General features: G+C 43.5%; 1 protein-coding gene across 2 annotated transcripts in view; it reads right to left on the bottom strand.

Moving 5' to 3' along the window:
- Nucleotides 1–24,056, bottom strand: part of BCAP31 (B cell receptor associated protein 31) — a 51,651-nt gene that overhangs the window by 15,822 nt on the left and 11,773 nt on the right. The window contains exons 4-7 of one of the 2 annotated variants that reach the window (XM_081315785.1): nucleotides 23,657–23,804; nucleotides 14,337–14,472; nucleotides 2,179–2,305; nucleotides 1,219–1,570 (exon numbers count right to left, since the gene is read on the bottom strand). In XM_081315785.1, coding sequence (XP_081171911.1) covers nucleotides 1,557–1,570; nucleotides 2,179–2,305; nucleotides 14,337–14,472; nucleotides 23,657–23,804 — 425 coding nt within the window. In that variant the 3' untranslated portion in view covers nucleotides 1,219–1,556. Of the gene's footprint in view, nucleotides 1–1,218; nucleotides 1,571–2,178; nucleotides 2,306–14,336; nucleotides 14,473–23,656; nucleotides 23,805–24,056 lie in introns of those variants that run through there. The other variant, XM_081315784.1, reaches the window with a different exon arrangement.

Below are 24,056 nucleotides of genomic sequence, written 5' to 3' on the forward strand. Positions count from 1 at the left end.
ATTGGAAAGGTCAGTTGCCACCCAGAACTTGCTCAGTCCCAGGATTCCTCTAGGGCTGATGTCAACCCATTCCATTTGCCAACCCCTGTATATGGGATCCAGAGGAGCTGTTCAGTTGATACTGCAATAGAGAAGACTAGTCACATGTCAGGGTGGAGCGGGGGAGGGAATGCATATACTATAGCGCTGCAAGGTTTGTGGACCACCTGTCTCCAACTTCCCCTGGCTGGAAGAACAGTCATGCATATATTTTAATTTATATATCAAATTTAGAAACCACCCATCTCATTCGGAGAGCAACTGTGGACGGTGTGCAATGATGGGTGTATTAATGAGCAGTTGGGGCTGCGAGCTGGCCAGATGAACATCGCAATGTATGCTCTATGGCAGGGGTGTCAAACTCAATTTCATTGAGGGCCGCATCAGCATTGCGGTTGCCCTCAGGGGGCCGGGTGGGTGTGGCCAGGGTGGGTGTGGCCTACTGGGTGGGCGTGGCTAGAGTGCGTATGGCCTACTGGGTGGGCGTGGCCAGCTCTACATGGTTCGCATCAAGGGTGCCTATGGGGGCCTGGGCAGGAATGGGACAGATCTGAGGGTCTCTGGCAGAAGGAGGGTCTCTGGGCCAGGGCCAAGGCAGTGGGGGCCGTTCCCTCACTGTTTCCAGGATGGCTTCGCGGGCCGCATGAAACCACTTCGTGGGCTGCATGTGGCCCCCGGGCCTTGTGTTTGACATGCCTGCTCTATGGTATCACAAACAGGCCCTCTGAAATACTTCTATATGTTTAGTGTTCGAGACATTGCTTGTAGGAAGCAACAACTGAGTTACAAGGCCACCATTGTTGGTCTTTGAAGCAGATGTCCTTGTCACAGGGAACTCTCCTGCTATCTCACCTTCTCTTTCTCACATTCATATTTGTACTGTATTATTTCTGCAAGCATGGGAATGTCTTTATTAATTATCTGGGGTTTTCTAAGAAGAATGTAAACAGAAGACTTCAGCGAAACAGTGTTATTGTCCTTGAACGTGGATGTATAACTAAATATACACCACAGAAAAGCAAGAAGATATGTAGGATCAGAGAGGGAAAAATAGTCTGGTAGTAGGATGAAGCCAGTAACACACACAAGCCCCCCCTTTTTTGTGGCCAAAACACTTTCAAATCATGATTACCAGAAGTGGGTGGCTTATTCTGCCACACAAGTATCTTTACCATAAGCTCCATGATAGTAACATTTTAATAATTTAAGCAAAGGAGAAACCAGCTCTCTCAAAAAGAAAATGTAGGGAAAAAATGGAATATCCTGGACATGTGTGATATACCAGAGTCTGCATTATTCCTAAGATTGACATCAAGTTTAGCCCTTGACAGTTGAAAAGTTGCCTTTCCTTGGTCTTGCCAAAGAACAGAAATAGAAGCACGTAGCTATTGTGTTCTTGCGAATTTTCTTTCTGCAGAAAAAGTTTTGTTCCCAAGTTTTATTCAGTTGGGTTCCACAGTTCAGGTTCTTTCAGCCGAGATTTGTGGCTTTGCATGGATCCGTGTGAACAAAGGAAGTTACTTCATCTCAGCTGGAGAAGAGGAAGAAGGAAATGCAAAAACTACTTGCAGAAGAGACTGGCATATTGTTTTAGGCAAATAAACTTGAAAAAGCCCCCCGTTTCTTGCTGGGCATGCACACTGCTGGAAGAAAAATTACCATATAGAGCTGGAAGGAGGTATCTCACAAAGTGGTCCCTGCTCTTAGGGTCAATTTAATCAAAAAGCGAACCATTTTACAACTGGACGAGAGAAAATGCTAACTGCATGACTCCAGACAAAGACAGTGTGTGTACAAACAAATGTTCCAGGACTGGCTCATTGATGCCCAAAGTTTGATGCCAAGTGGATTATTTATAGCCAACAGGAGGAACAGGTTTAAGATTGTACATGAGGAAGGCACATGGGTATACAGTTCTACAGTTATAAATAGATGCTAGGTCACCCCTTAGGTAGCTTCCAATTAAGAGCCAACTGTGCAAAATTTGGAGTAGGGTATAAAGAGAAAACAAGAGAGTTGCCCAAGTAGGTTATTCCTTCTTCCTCTGGACTGATGGAAAATGGCACCTGTCAGGTAAAAGTATATAAGCACCAGGGTGATCTACGTGAGCCCTTTAATGCCTGAAGTTTCACCTCTCACCTTTTTTGGTAGAGGTCAACTCATCCTGTAGTTTCTTGATTTCAGCCTGCAGAGTTCGGTTTTCTTCCTCTGCCCCAATGCCTTTGATGTCCAGGTCAGCCACTTCTACCCCTGCCAGCTTCAATTCCTGCAAGTGAAAGGAGGAGTGATATTGAAGCGGTGGACAGCACGAAGAAGTCGGGAGAAAGGAACTCTGACCATCTGAGATCAGGTTCCCCAAATGAGGAATCTCCTGACCTTTCCTGTAACCATTTGAGCTAATGCAGGGGAACCTAGAATCTAGAATCAGGGGTAGGCAACCTTGGCTCTTTTTTGACTCGTGGACTTCAACTCCCAGAATTCCTGAGCCAGCCATGCTGAGGGGAAAGGGAGAGGTTTCCAAGCTGAGCCATGCTGGCTCAGGAATTCTGGGAGTTGAAGTCCACGAGTCATAAAAGAGCCAAGGTTGCCTACCCCTGATCTAGAGGAACCCAGTCTCTCTCAAAATAGCACCAACCTTCAGACTCACATGCTGTTCCGTCTTTTTTTCTGAGGCTCCCAGAAACTCTTACCGATGAAATTCAGCAATATTGACCTGCATTTATTTGGTTTGTCAAAGGAAAGTGAATATGCCTTACATACTTCCAAACGAGTGTAACACCTGAACAAAATCACACAGAAATCATCACTGCCATCAATTACAATTACTGACTGAACACACAGTGCCTCCCCCACCTTCCTCCCCACCACTGACTGCATCCTCCATTTCTTCCGATCAGCATTCCTGCCAGTCCCTCTTCAGATACAGCAGATGCCCTGAAAGGCCACAGGCAGATAAATCTATAATAAATCAGCAATTCTGGAAAGCTATGAATAGATTCCTTTAGAAGTTTTGCAAGAGTGTACAGCTAGGTGGTATCTTTTTGTACTCTCGGCCAAGAAAGCTATTGCAGGCAGTACAAAGGGACAGTAATTGAATCGATGGCAAATTGATCAGGGAAAGAAGCCCTTAAGTGTCTAGCCTGTCTCTAAGTACGACTCTGACCAACTTCATTTCAGGAGGCACTCAAGGGGTCACAGTACAAGCAGTCCTCGACTTACTATCACAATTGAGCCCCCAAATTTCTGCTGCTAAGCGTGACATCTGTTAAGCGGGTTTTGCTCCATTTTATGACCTTTCTTGACAGTCGTAAAGTGAATCACTGCAGTTGCTCAATTAGTAACACAGCTGTTAAGTGAATCTGGCTTCCCCCACTGACTTTATCAGGTGGTCGCCAAAGGTGATCACCTGATCCCAGGACACTGCGGCCGTCATAAATACGAGTCGGTTGCCAAGTGTCTAAATTTTGATCATGTGATCACGAGGATGCTGCAATGGTTGTGTGTCATTTTTTTCAGTGCTCTTGTAACTTTGAATGGTCACTAAATGGGACTGTCATAAGACAAGAACTACCTGTACTTCATGCGCACGGTACTACTCAGTCATCCTTAAGCTCCTGTTCAAAGCAGACTCTGCTAACACTTGATGTTGGACTACAACCTTGTTACACACCAGCAGCTGACACAACAGAAATAATGTCTGGAGTTGAAAAGCGAGTTAGAGAGAAAAGAACGTGATATGTACTATGTAACATTGAATACATACTAGTAAGAAGACTATTGAGCGATTAACTAACATATTATGATAATATAGAAATTAACTTATTGTTTTTTAAATACGTGAACCCAGAGAATATGCTGCTTGCTAAATATTAAGAATGTTATTTTAAAAAAACCCCAACCCTAACCCTAACCATATAAAAATTAATAAAATATATACAAAAAGAAAAAAAGAACAAATGTCTGGAGTTCTTGTGGAAACAGAAGACTGTTTAAAAGGCAAAATCAATCAGATTCTCAAGGTACAGCACCAATGTTTGCAATGGCACATGCAGAACCCTCTGGCAAGACTCAGCTTTCTTTCCATCCTTTATTGCAGACATGTCAAACACAAGGCCCGGGGACCAGATCCGGCCCGCAAAGTGGTTTCATGCGGCCCGCGAAGCCATCCTGGAAACAGTGAGGGAACGGCCCCCCACTGCCTTGGCCCTGGCCCAGAGACCCTCCTTCTGCCAGAGACCCTCAGGTCTGTCCCACTCCTGCCCAGGCCCCCATAGGCACCCTTGATGCCAACGATGTAGAGCTGGCCACGCCCACCCAGTAGGCCGTATGCACCTTAGCCACGCCCACCCAGTAGGCCACGCCCACCTGGCCCCCTGAGAGCAACCACAATGCTGATGTGGCCCTCAATGAAATAGAGTTTGACACCCCTGCTTTATTGCATTAAAATCTCCTAGTAAACAAATATTTTGATACTCCATTTCTATTATTTTTCCTATGTAAATTTTTATAGAACTTTTCTTGATTGTCATTTGGTGCATAAATTTTCACTAATAATATTTGCTTTTGATGCAGATAAATTTCTACCATTAATATTCTTCCTTCTTCCTCTGAATATATCATTTTCGAACTTATTGTCTCTTTAATATAGAGAGCTACTCCTCTTTTTTTCTGTCGTGCTGACGCATAGTAAAGTTTTCCGATCTATGAATATTCCAATAGTTGATAACGTTGTGCTTTTATATGTGTTTCTTGCAAACAAATTATATCCAAATTCAGTTTCCCTAGTTTCCTAAAAATCTTGTTTCTTTTAATTGGGGAGTTCAATCCATTTATGTTTACTGAAAAGATTCCACTTTCTTTATCCATTTCCATTTACTTATATTTCGGCCTAACCGATCTAGTAGTTCTTTGTTCTCTAGCTTTCTTTCCAATTAACCCGTTCCTCCATCTTCCAATAATAAACCTGGCCATCTGCCCCTGGACCTGCTAACCATGGGATTTGTATAAACCTGTTGGGGAGGGTGAAGATTATAGGGTCAGATGCACACCAATCATCTAATGTGTCTTCAGAAGTTTTTTAAAAAAACAAAAAAAACCCTAGGTGCCTACTTGAGGGTTTATCTTCATTTGCATTTCCTTGGTGGAGCAGTGGGCTAATGCCTCCTTAAGTAACACCAGCTGCCTGCAATTAGTGCAGGTTCGCATCCCACCAGGCTCAAGGTTGACTCAGCCTTCCATCCTTCCGAGGTAGGTAAAATGAGGACCCAGATTGTTGGGGGCAATTAAGCTGACTTTGTAAAAATGCCGCTTGGGTGTGTGTGTGTGAAAGCCCTAATAAGCAGGCATATACATAGAATGAAGGCTACTGCTAAGCTTGTAAGCCGCCCTGAGTCTTCGGAGAAGGGCGGGATATAAATGGAATTAAAATAAATAAATAAATTAAAATTAACTGATCTCAAAACAGCAGAATATACTGATGATTTTCTGCAACTGCCTGCAAAAACTGCAAAAAAAAAAAAAAGAAGGAAAGAAAAGGGCTGGGGGGGGGAGGGTGGATGTTCCTTAAGTTGTCCACTCTTGTTCTACAGCAGGGTTTCTCAACCTTGGCGACCTTAAGAGGTGTGGACTTCCAACTCCCTAAACGCCCCAGCCAGCATTACTGAAGTGGAAGAGTAAACTGAATTTTCAAGAAGAAAGGATGATTAACGTGGATGGTGAATTTAATGGAGTTGGCGGAGCAGGTGAAACTGTCTGCTTTGATTAAAGAAAGCAGTCTTTATCTAGCTTGCTTCTACTGGGGAAACTACTCTTGGGGTTGGTTGGTTGGTTTGTAACTTAAAAGAAATGAAATTTTAACCTTGGGTTTGGATGATTAGACTTTTTTTATAATGATAGTAGTACTATTTGTTATGGCTTGTTCTAGTTCAAAATCTCGTCAATGTTTGGTTGTTTATCTGTACTGAAGAAAGGTGGAAGTTACTTTTTTCTACAACCTTTTTCCCCCCTTTTTGCCCACATTCCCCAAGTTTGCTTTTTCCTAGCTTTCCTATTTTCTTTTTAATTATTTTTTCTTTGCCTTTTTGTGCGTTACACTTTTTTTTTGAAATCTAATAAAGTTTTTTTCGGGGGGGGAGGGAGAAGAAAGAATGGCTAATGGAGAGGGCTGGATGAGCCTTTTTAAAAAAATGTTTCAACTGAGAGAGGGGAGAAAAAGCTTTTAATTCATGGGTTGAGTTTGTGTGATCAGCAGCATACTAACAAAAGCACAGAAGTGAAAGCTGAATTTTTGCAATGCTATGTGCTGGGGGGGGGGGGGGGAGAAAAGGGTTATTATATAAAATTCGCACCAGAGTTTCACATCCCTATGGAAAGTCCCGATTCTGCCTGTATCCTTTGTCCTTTATTTCCAAGAGCCTGGCATTCCTCCCGCTCCATTACTAAAGTGCAAGTCACGGCCGATAAGTGATGGAATTCAGCCAATTCTTCTACTAGCAATTTCCCCAAAGTACCTGATGGCTACAGGTGTTCCAACAAAAATGTACTGCATAAATCCATTTTACGTGGCCACCACACACACACAAAAAAAACAAGAAGTCCTCGGTCTTGTTTCAGTGTCTTATAAAAGTTACAAAAGGATTTTATGTTGCACAGGATAAAACTGTAAATACAAGAGCCAGTTGGAATAGACTAAATGCCCAAATAAGCCAGCTGTTTTGCACATCATTTGTAGCAGACATAATTAAATAAATTATAAATTATTTCTAAACAAATAATTCTTTTTCTACCATGATTAATTAACCAGATGCTATTAGGAAAGCAGGACAGGAGGGCAATAGACTTCCACTGGAGTTCCCCAGATTACTCTGACTTGAAAACAGCATACAGCTATTGTGATTTGTATCTACTGCTAGCATTTTATCCATGCGCTCCAAAGTTTACGCTGTGTATTTTGCATTAGCATTAGTTCAAGCCAGTCTAGACAAATTACTAGTCCTCACAGAACAACCTGCCTATCAAGACAGAAACCAAGTAATCTAGAAAAGAAAGGGGAAATTTTTTAAAAAAATTACTTGTCCTAAGGCAAGATTTAATTACCTGATATGCATGATTGCCAGAAAAGTGATGGTAGAGACTCTATCCAGTTCCCAATATTTTTAAGAAATATAACGCCCATCTATTTCTCAAGCCTCACAAAGCTAGAGGCCTAGTTCTCAGATCAGCCTCTTTCATCCTATTTTACCCTTCTCATGTTGGTTGCAATGAAGGCCTGCTTCTAGAGGGAACATCAAAGCAAAACCAACAGGCAAAGAAGGGCTGGGAGGGCCTTATTTGCCCATCTTGGCCAATGCATGAAATCATTAAAGAAGCTAGTGCATATATAGCTGAGAAAACCTCAAAACAATTTTCACAACCAGATGTGCCCTCCCCCCGCCCCACCAGATATGGTTTCTTGGGAACATAAACTAGCATTTCCTTCATATGGCGTCCAACTTAATTTCTTTCCATGCAAAAGTGTTTCCTACAATATAAGGGGGGTGGGGAGGCAATAAGAAAAAGACAAGGAAATATGGAGTTGGGCTCTATTTAATCAGAATTTATGAAGGAAGAGCTGGCTGGGTGACCTGGGGCCAGTCATTCTCTCTCAGCCCAACTCAGCTCACAGGATTGCTGTTGTGGGGAAAATAGAAAAAGGAAGGGACGTTAACATTTGTTTGCCGCCTGGAGTTACTTATAAAAATAGTAAAGGCGGGATATAAAATAAATGTCAACTTAAAGCAGCACTTAACTTGGGTGCATAGCAAGGCGTGCTGGAAAGATTCCTTCATCCCTTGGCTCCACACCAACCTCCGCCACCATCTTCAATTATAATAAGAACAGGCAACGCAAGCAAAACACCTTTCCAAGAGCATCAACTCTTCCACAGCAGATTCTCCTGCCCCCGGACAGTCTAGGGCAGGGTTGGGCAATTAATTTCCCCAAGCGGCGGTATGAAGAACTGGGACAATTTGTGGAGGACTGAACAGATGCGTAGGTACACATGCACGTACATACGTAAATTAAAATAAAAAAAAACACAGCAATCGCCTTCAGAATAAAAGCAATGCAGTTATACTGCACGCATGCATCTCTAATTTCCAATTGACCTCACGTGAGCCAGACAGGAATAGCCAAAGGGATGGATGTGGCCCAGGGCCCGTAAAATGCCTGGGTGCGGTCTACGGACAGCCCTTTTTTCTTGTGACCATACAAAAATACAAGACATAGCTCCAAAGGATACTATGTGACTTCAGTCCCAAATGGGAAGCTTCAATAAGGTAGTCAGAAGAGCATAACCTCTTTGTCCAGGCTAAGAAAAGGCAACAGATGTGAGAAAAGAGCTATTAAAACTTCTACCCGAACTCCAAATGGCTATTTCAAGCTTACAAGACAAAATCTATCTGAAGGTTTCAGGAAAGACAACATTTACAGGAGGGAAAGGGAACAGAAGAGATATAAGCCAGCGTCCCCTGTTATCTCTAGCTCTGCCAATCTGAAATGTAAGGAACAGTTTGCAGTAATCACCAACCTTGAACAACATCTGTATGCAGTTATACCTTGTTTACAGCTACACTTTATCTTTACATATTTACAGCCACAATGTTCAAAGCTTCTTGCTATCCGGAGGTCAAGGCTATCAGCTACGGATGTCATTTTAATTAACTTCATAAAAAAATATCCTGCCATGTTGAAAGACTATGCCCTTGCGGCAACTAGAGATATTAGGTTAGGCTGCCCTCTGGAGGTTTATCTACACACAACTTGAATATACTGAAATGTTAAAAGGTGGGCAAGTTGACTTTGAGTAGACTTTATTTTATTTTATTTTTATTTTATTTTAATTCCATTTATATCCCGCCCTTCTCCGAAGACTCAGGGCAGCTTACAAGCTTAGCAGTAGCCTTCATTCTATGTATATGCCTGCTTATTAGGGCTTTCGGGGGCCCCCCAAGCGGCATTATTACAAAGTCAGCTTAATTGCCCCCAAAAATCTGGGTCCTCATTTTACCCACCTCGGAAGGATGGAAGGCTGAGTCAACCTTGAGCCTGGTGGGACTCGAACCTGCACTAATTGCAGGCAGCTGGTGTTACTTAAGCAGGCATTAGCCCACTGCGCCACCAAGGCTCTATATATTTGAGTAGATCTTTGAGTAGATCAGTGTCCAGAATCCTACTAATTCTTCCATTAAGCCTGTCACTAATATTGTTGTCCATCCTAAAGCAAACACTTCCATTTTTATAGAAGAAATAGAAATGCCAGACTGAGGGGAACAACTGGACAGTATCTCAGGAGGTGCAGCTACAGCCAATTCCTAGTGAACCTAACACGCCTGGAAAGGGCATGGCAACCTGTTGGCAGAGCTCAAATGTTTCATTATTATTGTATCCACGTAGAGGGGGAAAGCTGGCATCAAGGCTTTGCAGCTGGATTTCAAGCTAGTCTTCTTTAGCAACTTTAGCAACAGCCTTTTCTCAGCCTGGTGCCATCTAAATTTGTTTGATACAGAAAACAGATTACTGGCATTTTTCCTTCCATGCCAGCTACAAAGTACCCTGTTGATCAGGGAGAACCATCTGCTGCTGTATCAACATTACAAATCAAAAGAGCTCAGCATAATTCAGAAGCTTAGACGATAATAAACCCAGAGGCTCTATCAGAGGCTGCAGTTACCTGCAAGGCACAAGGGTTTGCTGCCACATCGGTTAAGGAATGAGCAGAAGAGTGCAGTAACTTCAGGCAAGTGGGGAAAAAAAGCAAGCAGAAGCTTTTGAGCACCAGTTCACTTGCCCGGTTTAAGATTTTTAAAATTTTTACAATTTAAGATTGCAAAAAACCCCCACAGTGATAGAAATTCCAAACTGATCCTCATTTCCCAGAGTTTGTCTGTGTCTCTACTATTACTGTAAAGCATGGTTTCCCAATCTTAGCAGCTTTAACACGGGTGGCCTTCAAGTCCCAGAATTCCTCAGCCAACAAGGTTAGCTAGGGAATAATGGGAGATGAGGGACGCGGTGGCTCAGTGGGTTAGGACGCTGAGCTTCGAATCCCGAGTGCCGCATAACAGAGTGAGCACCTGTTACTCGTCCCAGCTTCTGCCAACCTAGCAGTTTGAAAGCACGTAAAAATGCAAGTAGAAAAATAGGGACCACTCCGGTGGGAAGGCAACAGCGTTCCGTGCGCCTTTGGCGTCTAGTCATGCCGGCCACATAACCACGGAGACGTCCTCGGACAAGCGCTGGCTCTTCGGCTTTGAAACGGAGATGAGCACCGGCCCCTAGAGTTGGAAACGACTAGTACGCATGTGTGGGGGAACCTTTACCTTTAATGGGAGATGAGACCCGTTCATCCTAAATACTGCTGTAAAGCATGAAAGTTCGAAAAATAACTACTTCTTAAGGTTCAACCCCCATCACTCCTCTATCCCTAACAAGAGTTTCCACTGCGCACAGATTCTGCTCCTCGGGGAAAGGCATGACTCCCAGCATAAACAGGACTCAACTGTTTCGTCTGCCCTTTTCCCTTGCCTAAAATTTAATCGGCTCCAGATATTGGAGTTTTAACTCCGAGATTTCTCGGCACCGGCTATGGGGAAAGTTGCCTTAAACTTCACTTCTTTGCAGACAGGCCCAGCGTTCAAACCTTTACCACCGTCGTAAAACAGAACGCGAAGACAGAACGTGCCGTCGGTGAAGACGGAGGTGTTTGCTTCTCTTTGGTTGCCCTGTCTTACAGGTGGTGCCGTGCAATTCTACGGATAGGTGCTTACAAAAAAAACAAATGGATGGTCTGTGATGTGCTCCATTGCCATTTGCCAGGAGAAAAAGCAACTGCCGAAAGAACAAAGCAGGCAATGGGAGCAAGATGCATTTGGATAATTAGAACCGAAGGAGGAGTCAGAAAGCTGCAGAGCCGAGAGTGGCTCTATTCTCTCTCCGGTGAATCACTCTATACTTGGATACAGAGAGTCAGCAAAGTCACTGCCTGCCAACCCGTTGCTTTTCTGCTTCCACTGGAGCACAATCAGAATCGCAAAGCGATCACGGCTAATCGATAGGCACACACTCTGGCAGGCTCAGTCCCCAGAGCCTCTGTTTCAAAAGAATGATTGGAAGTGGATTCTCTTAAAAGCCGTTACCACTGGGAACAGACCATGTCCCCTCTTCCACCGCAGTCAATTTTTCCTCCCAACGTATCCTCTCATTTACAAAAAAAAAAAAAAATATATGTGCGGAGGTGTAAAGAACGAAATAGGTTCCAGTGTCTTAGCAGCTCAGGCAACACCGTCTTTAACCCTTGTACGAAAGAAACGATCCCGTTTTCCCATTTAAGGGTCCCCGCGGGAAGAGAGACTGCCATGCCAGCAGCTCTGCGTGCTTGACATTTGCTTCTGCAGCAATCCTAGAGTCAGATCGCCCACAGAGTATTCTTGGAAGAAAAAAGGACGGAGGTCCCTGGCCAGCGATTAACCCCAATGGTGAGGTTATGGCCATAAAAAGGGACAGAAAGACTCTTAGCCTGATAGGATTACAATGCCAAGTGGAAAGTGAGCCAATAAATCAGGCTCACTCAGGGCAAGATCCCTCTATGTGCCACTTGCTGCCCAATAGGAGTTACCACACTTGCATTTCCTCAGTGCAGAAAGCCTCCCGGATGGAGCCTGACAAGCCCCTTGGTCAAATGAGGGACCCTCTCAAAGGAATACCGGTATCACAATCAACCAGGCAGATTTAGCTTTCCCAGACCCAAAAACTCAACACTACCTGTTCCCAAACAGCAACACATTTGCAACAGAGTTGCCCCAAAGAAGAGGGGGGTCCACCTATTCTCCAAAGCCCCTGAAGGCTGGACAAGAAGCAACGGATGGAAACTAGTCAAGGAGAGAAGCAACCTAGAACTAAGGAGAAACTTCCTGACAGTTAGAACAATTAACCAGTGGAACAACCTGCCTCCAGAAGTGGTGAATGCTCCCACACTGGAAGTTTTTAAGAAGAGACTGGACAGCCACTTGTCTGAAATGGTATGGGGTTTCCTGCATGAGCAGGGGGTTGGACTAGAACAGGGGTCCTCAACCCCAGGTCCGTGGACCGGCACCAGGCCGCAGCATGCCAGGAACCGGTCGTGCAAACAAGCAAAGCCCCATCCGTGGGATGCAGGCAGCACACAAAACCACGCACCCTCCGGTCTGCGGAAAAACATCTCTCCACAGAACCGGTCCCTGGTGCCCAAAAGGTTGGGGATCTCTGGACTAGAAGAACTCCAAGGTCCCTTACAACAACAACAACAACAACAATTAACAGAGGCATAAGAACGGAGACCAATCCATGCATATGCATTTTCAAACTAATTTTAAAAAGCTCATCCAGCCCTGAAATATAGCAATGGAGTGCTTGCCCACCAGTAGACTATAAATATTTCAAAAACCCGGCTAAAAGTCTATGGAGATTCTCAGTCATCCAGGTCACGGTTGTCCCAATGGTGTTTTTTCCAAAGGCAACCGGACTTTGTTTTTCCTTGAAGACGTTTCGCTTCTATTCCAAGAAGCTTCTTCAGTTCTGACGGCAGAAATGCAAATGGGACGCTCCTACTGGGCAGCAAGTGGCATACAGGGATCTTGCCCTGGGTGAGCCTAAAGTCAGAACTGAAGAAGCTTCTCGGATGAGAAACGAAATGGCTTCAAGGAAAAACAAAGTCCAGCTGCCTTTTGAAACACCACCATTGGGAGCCTGGCTAGACCTGAGCAAGTCTACCATATTCAAGTCCCTAATGCAGACATGTCAAACACAAGGCCCAGGGGCCAGATCCAGCCCGCGAAGTGGTTTCATGTGGCCCACGAAGCCATCCTGGAAACAGTGAGGGAACGGCCCCCACTGCCTTGGCCCTGGCCCAGAGACCCTCCTTCTGCCAGAGACCCTCAGATCTGTCCCACTCCTGCCCAGGCCCCCATAGGCACCCTTGATGCCAACGATGTAGAGCTGGCCACGCCCACCCAGTAGGCCATACGCACTCTAGCCACGCCCACCCAGTAGGCCACGCCCACCCAGGCCACACCCACCCGGCCCCCTGAGGGCAACCGCAATACTGATGCGGCCCTCAATGAAATTGAGTTTGACACCCCTGCTCTAATGTGTAAGTGAACTGCAAGTGCACTAAAAGTATAATATAGCGAGACTTCAACAGTCATAATAAAAAGTAAATAAAACAGTTCCAAAAGTATATGACCCTATTGCTCAAAAGCTATACAGATTTTTATACTGCATACATACCCGTTTTTGTGTATGTGTGTGTGTGCAAATGTATACACACATATGCCGAATTTACATACTCTTGTTCAAAAACAAAAATACTTCAAGCAACCACATCCAAAACTGTACGTGAGCCTTTGGCTAATTTATCATTTATGTAAACTATATTCACGTTTTCTCTATCAAAGCCTTTCCTATCTCCCCAGTTCTTATCTCGTTGTTCCATAAAGCACAGCATGAAAATTAAAAGCAATAATCTCTAGATATTTTGGTGTGCAGCATCCATCTACCACACTTCCAGCATGTAATGAGCTAGTTAATGAATGGAAATGCTTGAGCGAGCTGCCTCTACTCATTAAAACACATTTTTAATGTTTGTTATATCCATATATTGTCAAGTTGCCATTTCATGCAAGATTCCCATCTCAAGAGAAAAAGGGACAAACTATGTAACTGTGTTGTATTTGCACCATATATTTGAACGTGGAGAATTTCTTCACATTTTTATCTAAAAAGCCTTTGCTTTTCCCTTTCATTTTTTTGGGTAGCCATTGGGGATGACAAATACCATGGGTCTCCAGATCCTGCCATGACACTCGTCCAGGATGATTCAGTCCACAGGTCAAATATAGCATCAGATGATCACTGTGACCAGAAACTTACAATAGCTCTGTTTCCAGAAAGCAAGAATTAGGGCCAACCTACTAATCACTAAGCATTTAGACAAGTCAAAAAAACTACATAATATGTCTTTTGGAATATTTGAGTTGATACCCCAATTAAAGCTATCTATTTGCGATGCATGCTTTTTTCTTCATTTTTAAATCGATTTGTGCAGTGTTCCATCCTGGATTGCTCCTAGAGGAACAGTAGGATCTTATTATTAAAAACTAAATAATAACATAATAAAGAGATGATTGTAGTATTAAAAATGGGATAATGCTCATGTCATATGACCAAACCACGCAGGCTCCTGTCTTTCTTCTATTTCCGTTCTCAGGATCTCAGAGTCCTACCTTTTTCAGTTTGTCATTCTCCTCCATATATTTCTTGGCAGCATCACTTGCTCCTTCTGCCTGCTTCTTGAAGGCTTCATTAGAGGCCAGGATGGTAGCATGCTGAGAAATTAGGGTAATCAGTCGTCTCAGCAGGCTGTAAAGATAAAGCAACTGGTTAAACCAGGGGTTCTTAAATTGACTTGACACAACAGAGAAGAAATAATATTAGATCCCTTCTGAACCTTTTTTTTAAAATCCCATTTATATCCCGCCCTTCTCCGAAGACTCAGGGCGGCTTACAATATAAGAAGCACAAATCAATGTGCTTAGCAATAGCCTTCGTTCTATGTATATGCCTGCTTATTAGGGCTTTCGCCCCCCCCCCCCAGCGGCATTATTACAAAGTCAGCTTATTGCCCCCAACAATCTGGGTCCTCATTTTCCTAAACATGCAATTGTTATGCGAGTTATAGAACTACCTTCTTATTGCAAAACAAAAATGACAATTCTGAATAGATCCTTGGATTGTCTGAAGGTATAGCCTGGACATTTGCGTGCTACTTGGAACTAAGCCAATGATTCTTTAAAGTTTTGCTAGACATAAAGAGGTCCAGCTGGTCTAAGGGATGAGATAATGAATTCAAACCTCAGCTTAAGTCAACCTGCTCGGAAAGCTGTTGCCTTGACTGCCAATTTCCAACACTGAAGCATTTCTCGAGACAGGCACTATATTGAAAGAACAGGAAATGAGGAGCAAGACTTGCCTCGATCAACATCATATAATTTTAGATCTGAATTCAGTGCTGTGTCTGTGAAGTGTACATTATCCACAGTCAGAATAAAATGTGCACACTGCATATATAAATAAGACAAGAGAGCTTCCTGGGCGTATTTCTGGAAGGGACTGGAGGACAAAACAAAATAATACAGGGAATGATACTTATCATTTACTACTGGATTCCTGGAGTGTACTTACTACACTCCAGGAATCACTAGAAAGGGCTTCTGAGAATTTGATTCCTGTTCACTAAGCAGAGCAGAGAAGCAGGTAATTCCCACTAGGGACCATATTTCCCAAACTTATGTGATAAGCTTGCATGGCACTGGACTTGGCTTCATGACAGTCAGCTCTCACCACCCTTAGCCTACAGTGAACAACATCGGCACTCTCTCTCCTTCCCAGAGAGATCAGGAATTGAGACTTTGAGACCTTTGAGACCAAGCAGGTGCTCTTCCCTCAAGCTACATATAGCTCTTCTCCCTTAATGGCGTACAGGTGAGAACCAGAGACATGTTTGTACCCAATCAAATCAATCAAACCTGAGAAAGTATTGTTGAACAGCAAAGATCTTTTAACCCTCACTGTGCTAAAACGTGTAACCCTGATCAACAGACTAAGACAGGGGTCTTCAAACTTGACCCTTTTATGACTTATGGACTTCAACTCCCAGAATTCCTCAGCCAGCATGCCTGGCTGAGGAATTCTGGGAGTTGAAGTCCACAAGTCATAAAAGGGCCAAGTTTGAAGAACCCTGGACTAAGACAATGGGAAGTCTCAACCAAACACTATTTCAAGAAAAGACAGCACCAAACTAGTGCAGGACCAACTCTATGGGAACAAAGTTATTCACATTTTGCTTACGTTGATACAGTTGCCAATCGGAGTCTCATCCCAGGAATCTGAAAAGCCTCCCAGTTTTGGCAAGACTTCTCTGATCTTCCCAGCAGTTAAATTGCTGTTGTAGTTCTTCCCCTTTAATCAGGATTTACTTCCAGCTGTAAAATTCATTTCATCCAAGGAATATACAGTGGTATGCATGGTTTTTGCCACTCTCCACATATTTTATCCTCACAAAACCCCTGAAAAGTAAATTATGTTGAGAGATAGTGCCGGTGATGTGCTTTATGGCTGAGTAGGGATTTGAACCTCAGAAAGAACAAAGTAAAGTCCTCTAGCTGAAAAATAAGAGGAAATGCAACAAAAAATAACTGACCACCTAGAACAGCAGAACAGAATAAGGTTGCCTGCATTGAAGATTGTAACACGGAAACAACTAGCACAAACATTAAAAGATGCCACGGCTGTAATATGAAAGATAAGTACCAGCTCACTGCAAGAACCAAAGCAACTGATGTACAGCACAGCTGCAGATTAACTGAAGTTCTTGTATGCAAAATTAACAAACAAGAAAAAAGCTAGTGTATCACCAAAATGGAAGATCAAACTGGCAAATAAGATCAGCATACTAAGATCAGATGTAAGCAAGCTAGAAGAGATAAAAGAAAACCAAACATAACTGATCAAGAAATATCGCTTAAAGACAAAGATGATCAAAGAAGCACTGGAAATAATAAATCAGCAAATAACGGCTATAGCCAACAAAGTTGACAGATATGTAGCTCCAATTATGTGTTATAGGCAGACGATGTACTGAAGATGGTATATGATGAACACTTAAAGGTAAAGGTACAGGTTCCCCCGCACATGCGTGCTAGTCGTTTCCAACTCTAGGGGCCACTGCTCATCTCAGTTTCAAAGCCGAAGAGACAGCGCTTGTCCGCGGACGTCTCCGTGGTCATGTGGCCGGCATGACTAGACGCCAAAGGTGCACGGAACGCTGTTACCTTCCCACCGGAGTGGTCCCTATTTTTCTACTTGCATTTTTACGTGCTTTCGAACTGCTAGGTTGGCAGAAGCTGGGACGAGTAACAGGTGCTCACTCTGTTACGCGGCACTCGGGATTCAACCTGCCAAACTGCCGACCTTCTGATCGACAAGCTCAGCGTCCTAACCCACTGAGCCACCGCTTACTTACTCACTTACTGAACACTTACTGACTACCAAAGTGATCAAACTGGCCCATAAGACCAAATGAAGAAAAAGAGACATGGAATGGCAGAATATAACACGGCCAGTACATAAAAAACTAGCAGGCAAAGCATGTAACAGTAAGACCTGGCAATGGCTAAGAGTAGGAAAACTGAAAAAAAGAACAGAGGGGCTAATTGTGGCTGCACAAGACCAAGTCTTATAAAGCCAGAATTGAGAAGACTACAACAGGCAGCAAACGCCATCTCTGCAAAGGACCTGAAGGAACAGTGGGCCACCTACTTAGCTGGTGCAGGAAGATCACACAGACTAATTATAAACAGGGCCATGACAAAGTAGCAACAAGGGTGCATTAGAATATGTGCAAAAAATACCTCTTGCCTGCAAGCAAAAGCTGGTAGGACCACAAAAGAGATAAAGAAATAGAAAATAAAGACACTAAAGTGCTCTGGGACTTTAGAATTCAAACAGACAGGCAACTGCCACACAACAGCCCAGACTTAACAACTGTTGATAAGACAGACAAAGAAGTTTGGACAGCACACACTGCAATACTGGAAACAGCAGACTAGAAGAGAAAAAACTGGAGAAAATCCACAAGTATAGAGACCTGTAAATTTAAGTAGTACGATGGTGGCAAAAGAAACCAAAGATAGTACCAATAGGAATAGGAGCCTTGGGTGAAATTCTTGGGGTACCACTTCGTCACCATCAGCATGGACAAAATCACCATCACTCTGGTTCCTGTGGGATTTATTTATTTATTTATTTATTTATTTATTTATTTATTTATTTATTTATTTATTTATTTATTTATTTATTTATTATTGGGACTTATATGCCGCCCTATCTCCCGAAGGACTCAGGGCGGCTAACAATAAAATACAATAATACAAAAGTTAAAAAGAAATTAAATTAATGGCCCCAGTAGAATAAATTAAAATTAAGTTAAAAATTAAAAACATAATTAAAATCCCTGTCAATCCAGTTGTTGTTCTAAATGTTGCTTGTATCTTTGGATTGTAAGCCGTCCATTAAGATGGGTGGCTATACAAATGTTTTGAAGGAAGGAATGAAAATAGATGCCACACGTAGGCCCAACCAGCCAAGACAGATGGTGACAAGCGAGCAGCACAACACTCACACTCTGGTTTTAGAACAGCTTCTCTCCAAGAAAGGAGGGGGAGGACAGGCCTTTTGATGGTCCTGTGGACTCATGAAAAGGCTAAGAGTAAAAAAACAGGCAGAATGAACTCGGATTAGGCCAAGAATCCTGTTGTCCCTCTATAATTATTCTGAAGAGATCTGACACTTCCCCTTGCAACAATAAGAGATTGGTACAGAGCAGAGAAGCCATGTCCAGTCTAACAGCTGGTGTAAAGACGAAAAACTTTGCATCTCTGACCAGAAAGACAGCAAGGAGATGGAATTCATAGCTAGCACTTCCCTTTTTCCCCCATCCCAATTGCATACTCTGGAAGATCCTCTTTGAATGCAACTGCTTGCATTCAACACTGCAGTCAGGCTGATCTACATGCCACAGGCATTGTTAGCAACCTTCTTACCGGTCTCTCCAAGCCAAAAGTAGCCAATTAAACCCAAGAGTTGGCCAGGCAACTTCCCAAGTAGACATAGGGATTTTAAAAACACAATTCCCTGGTTCACTTTGGGTTATGAACAGCAGCTATCACAGTAGCAAGGCCGCAAGAGCCTGAAAGGCAAATAAATGTTGCTTTTCTGAAACAAGGGTGGTGGGGAAGAAAACTCTTGATTTGAAATCTCATTTACACGATGCTTCTTGTCAAAGGCAGAAATTTCTATAAACTGACTGGACCCAAGCCTAAGAAGGTGCTATCGGTACTCCAAATCACCTCATCACATATATGCAGTGTTAGGGTTACTACCGAGAGAAAGCATTCAATATGCTGGCTGATTCAGCTCAGAATTCCGGCCTTTCTTTCAGAGAGAGATGTGGTGCTCTAGTCTGCCACCTTGTGGCTTAATGGGGACACTTCCACAGCTATTTCATGGAAAGAATGGCAATTAACCGGCAGACAGAAACATAGCAGGGTTTGATTGCAGATGTCTTCCAGGTAAGGTCACAATGAGGAGTTACCATCTGCTCTCTTTCCCTACCAGGACAATGTGGCATGGTGTCTACTGTTATGCAACGGTCATGTTTTTGTCATTCTGCACAACGTAGCCTTTGAACAGCATGATGGGGACATTTCAACTAGCACCGGATTAAACATAGATAACCTTTATTGTCATTTTTTATTGTGGGCACACTGGCACGCGTTAAAAATGAAATTCTATTGCTTGCTCTCAAAAGGGTACACATACACAACACACTTATAGAGATGCTATATACATACATATATATATTTACTGTATATATATCTACACCCTTACATATAAATACGTATAAATATTAACCACTGTCCATCTTGAATACATACGGTAGCAGAAAGAGGAAATTTGAGAGTTCACGTGGTTGATACTATATGGGACAAAACTGTTACTGAATCTGGATGTTCTGCTTCGGATATCACGGAGCCTCCTCCCAGAAGGTAACAAGGAAAACAGGTCGTGAAGAGGATGTGTAGTGTCCCGGAAAATCTTGCGGACCCTGCTCAAGCAATGCTTATTTTTTATTTATTTATTTATTTAAATTCCATTTATATCTCGCCCTTCTCCGAAGACCCAGGGCGGCTTACAAACTTAGCAGTAGCCTTCATTCTACGTATATGCCTGCTTATTAGGGCTTTCACACACACCCCAAGCGGCATTATTACAAAGTCAGCTTAATTGCCCCCAACAATCTGGGTCCTCATTTTACCTACCTTGGAAAGATGGAAGGCTGAGTCAACCTTGAGTCAACTTTATGTGCTATGTCATGGATTGAAGGGAGGGAACTGCCATAATCTTATCTGCCAACCTCACCACTCTCTGCACCGCCTCCCTGTCTGAAGCAGTGATGCTTCTAAACCAGACAGTAACGCTCTCGATCGTCCTTCTATAGAAAGGGAAGAGGTACTTTTCTCATGCGACGCAGAAAATGCAGGCGCTGCTGTGCCCGCTTCACCAGTATCTTGCTGTTGAGCGACCAAACATAAATATGGCAATTCCACTCACTTTTAATTTTAAATAGTAGTGTTTCTAATATTTCCCAATCTCACATACTAAAAAAAAATACAATAGTAGCGTCTTAAAAGCTTTTGTGCCTACACCCAAGGTTTTCAGACTACATACTAAAGAACTCCAGAAAAAAAATAACTATGCACCGGTAGTCCTCAACTTATGACCTCAATGGGGACCAGAACATCTGTCACTAAGCAAGGCAGTTAAGTGAGCACTCATTTTAATGATCTTTTTTTTGCTATAGTTGTTAGGCGAATCACCATGGTCATTAAGCGAATCATGCAGTCATTAAGAGAATCCGTCTTCCCACATCAACTTTGTCAGCAGCTGTCTGGGAAGGTCACAAAGGGCAAGCCACGTGCCCCAGGGAAGCTACAATTGTAAATAGATATCACATACCAACTGCCAAAATTTTGATCACATGACCACGGAGATGCTGCAACAGTCATTAAGTGAAGGGTGGGAGGTCACTCTTTCAGGGCCACTGTAGTTTCAAAACAGTCACTCAACAAATAATCATAAGTCAAGGACTATCTATAGGGATCCATTCGCCTCTGCACCAATACTAGAAATTCATCTGAACTAAAAAAAAGTACAATTCCAGGACTATGTGCATTAATTATTGCAATATGTCCAAAAAAGAATGATAAAGGGAGATAGCGTCATATTAAAATTAAAAGTTATAGGAAAGTCTTCCCATGATTGGCAGCAGGCTTCCATGCTATCAGAAGGGCTCTCATGACCGAATGTACTATTTGAAACATTATTTAGAAGAATTCCCCGAGCGTGACCGCTAAGCAACCAATCGTAAACTGAAGACTACTTGCACAGCAAATTTAATGGCAAAGATATTTTAAGTGTTTATAATCTGATTTACTCTGCAGTAATTCTTTATTTATATCCCACCTTTTTTTATAAGTAACTCAATGCAGGGAATATACACAATACCTCTTCCTACTATTATTTTCCCCACAATAACCGGCCTATGAGCTGAGCTGGACTCAAGAGTGACTGGTTCAAGATCACCCAATCAGCCCCAGAATATGCAATACATAATTAAAAAAAAAACAACTGCCTCCTACTGCATAATGTTCCATGAAACTGCAAATTTAACTCAGCACAAAGAAGTAGGCCAGTAGCGTTCCAAGGAGACTTTGGCATCAGCCTTACATAAGAGGCCGGCAATCTTTTTGCTGTCAGGTACAGTAATCCACTCTTTTAGAATTATTTTTGAAACCCAAGGTAACATTCCATGGTCCTGCAAAGAAACGGGTTTGGAAAAACACCAGCACCCCTCCTTTCATTTGTTCCCTGAATCTTGTGAGCGGCTCACCCCTCGCCTTCAAGCTGCTCTCTACACAAGGCATTAGAGCAGGGGTGTCAAACTGCCAGCCCACGGGCCAGATGCGTCATGCCGAAACCACACCCACCCCATTCCCGGCAATACGGGGGGAAAAAGTCAAGATACGTCGCGACACGTCACGTGATGTTGCGAGTTTGACACCCCTGGATTAGAGGGGCCACCTCCAACAGAGACCCCTGTATGGATGCAATAAACCTTCTGTCCATGGAACAACTAGTTTCAGATGGTCCAATTCCAAATCAAGTGTGTATATTTTAAATCCTATGAAACGTAGATAGAATGAATCAATTCCGAGTATGGACCGAACCATAGTTGGCTTTGGCAGAATTTATTTGGGGAAGTAAGAATAGGAATAGGATAATGCTAAAAGGGCAGCAGCAGCTGAAGGGAAGAAGGGAATGAAGATAATGGGAAGAGCGGGTGAATGGAGGGGGATGTGCTTGGCAGCTGGGAGCCTGTTCCAGACAGCCGGGACCAAAGCAATAAAGAACAGGTGCAAAGGCCATAGATGGACAGCAGACGAGAGAATGGACAGGCTGGGAAGACTGGGCGTGCTGGCGGAATATACGTGCTGATGGGGAGAAGAGAAAGAAGACAATGCAAAGATGGGGAGCCTGGGTGTTGTGATTCAGGGTCAGCCTGTGGGTTCGGCAGTTGGGTCGGACGATTCAGAGGAGGAGGAGGGGGGTGTTGGAGAGCTTGCTGAGAATAATATTGAGGCTCCGCAGAGCCCTCAGCCAGGCCCCTCCCACCTGGTTACGATGCAGACCCAGCTGTGTGAGCCTGACAGCGTGGATGAAGATGACCCACAGCTGGCCCTGTTCAAGGACGCCCGACGCAGGAGGCAGTCAATCAGGAGTAAACAGAGGAAGGCAATGGGGCACCTCGGAAGGAGGCAGAGAGAAGCCACGCCCTGAACTGTTTAAAAGGGGAATGCGTGGGAGGGCTGGTTTGCTGAAGGCAACCGTTTGAATAGCTCCTGTTTCATGGTTCGTGTCTTGTTTTTGCTCTGTTTGCTTTGGCAGGCTTAGTTCCAGCCTCTTGCCTTCTTGTAAAAGGGCCCTTCTTGTAAAAGGGCCGGTAGTAGGCTGGTACAGAACACTGGGTTAGGACAACGGGCCATGCTAGGAGAACAGCAACAATGCAAGCTGCAGCTAAGGTGGAACATGATGGGGATATACTGTCCTGGAAACTACTGAGCAAAGGAGAGAAAGGGGTCGATGTCCATTAGCCTTGACCTACTTGCTCTTAACATTTCTCTGGGACCTTCTAGATCAGGGCTCTTCAAACTTGGCCCTTTTATGACTTATGGACTTCAACTCCCAGAATTCTTCAGCCAGCATGCCTGGCTGAGGAATTCTGGGAGCTGAAGTCCACAAGTCATAAAAGGGCCAGGTTTGAAGACCCGTTCTAGATTTTGTTTCGTGCAAAACATGGAACAACCCCATTTTGAGTTCTGTTTCTGCCACATGACAACCAATCCAAAGTGGTTCAGCAGAACTGCCAAAGTGCAATGGTTTGCTAGCAGTTTCCCATTTGTGCATACTCCTAAAACCAGATGGCTTTCCTGTGAACCTCTTTCTATCCTCTGGAAGAACAAGAATTCCAAATAAGGTTTCTTTGGCAGCCTTCACGAATAGCCAAGTCACCTGAGATCAATAGGATTTATAGCATCTGTAGGACTGCAGGTCAAATAAAATGGTTGTCTGACCCTACTAAAAAGACAGCCCGAGGAATGAATGATAACTAGATGTGATGTAGCGTTATTCGCTGCATGTTTTATAGCTGTGTTATTCCCAATGCTGTTCCAATTCCTCCCTGCTAAATGCTTTGCTACCGCCACCCAAATTAATCCAGTTCCTTCAATCTGGTCTACTTTAATGTGTTGGACATTAGCAACCACTAGCTAGAATGCTGGCTGGGTGATGATGGCCCCAAATATCTGGGAACTGCAAGGTTGTGAAATGAACTAATTATTCAACAGTGCTCCTTTCTGGTACTCACAAGGCCATCAGTAACGAAAAGCCAGCAATGTACAGGTTTCTTTGGGCCCGGAAGAGCTTCATATGAAAATGCTCCACTGCCCCAGGATTGTTCTGCAGGTTCACTTTCTCTGTCACATCATCGTATTTCCGGATCTCACGAATGGCATCTGCAAGTTATTGAGAAACAATCAAAGCTCTGAATACTTAAGATTCATTTGCAAATTCCAGCCAGCTTGTAAAAGTACAGCCCAACATCCCTCGTGGCTTTTATATTTGTTTTTTTTTCATTTTATTAATTATAAACACTACAAAACAGGGTACCCAACAGATCCAGTTCACCAGCAGCGCAGATATAGTTCAAACATGTTTCTAAGTTACTGTAGTGGGGATCCACTATCCAACGGAACTGAGATGCAGAG

This window comes from Vipera berus (genome assembly GCF_964194415.1).
Source record: "Vipera berus genome assembly, chromosome: 2".
NCBI lineage: Eukaryota > Metazoa > Chordata > Lepidosauria > Squamata > Viperidae > Vipera > Vipera berus.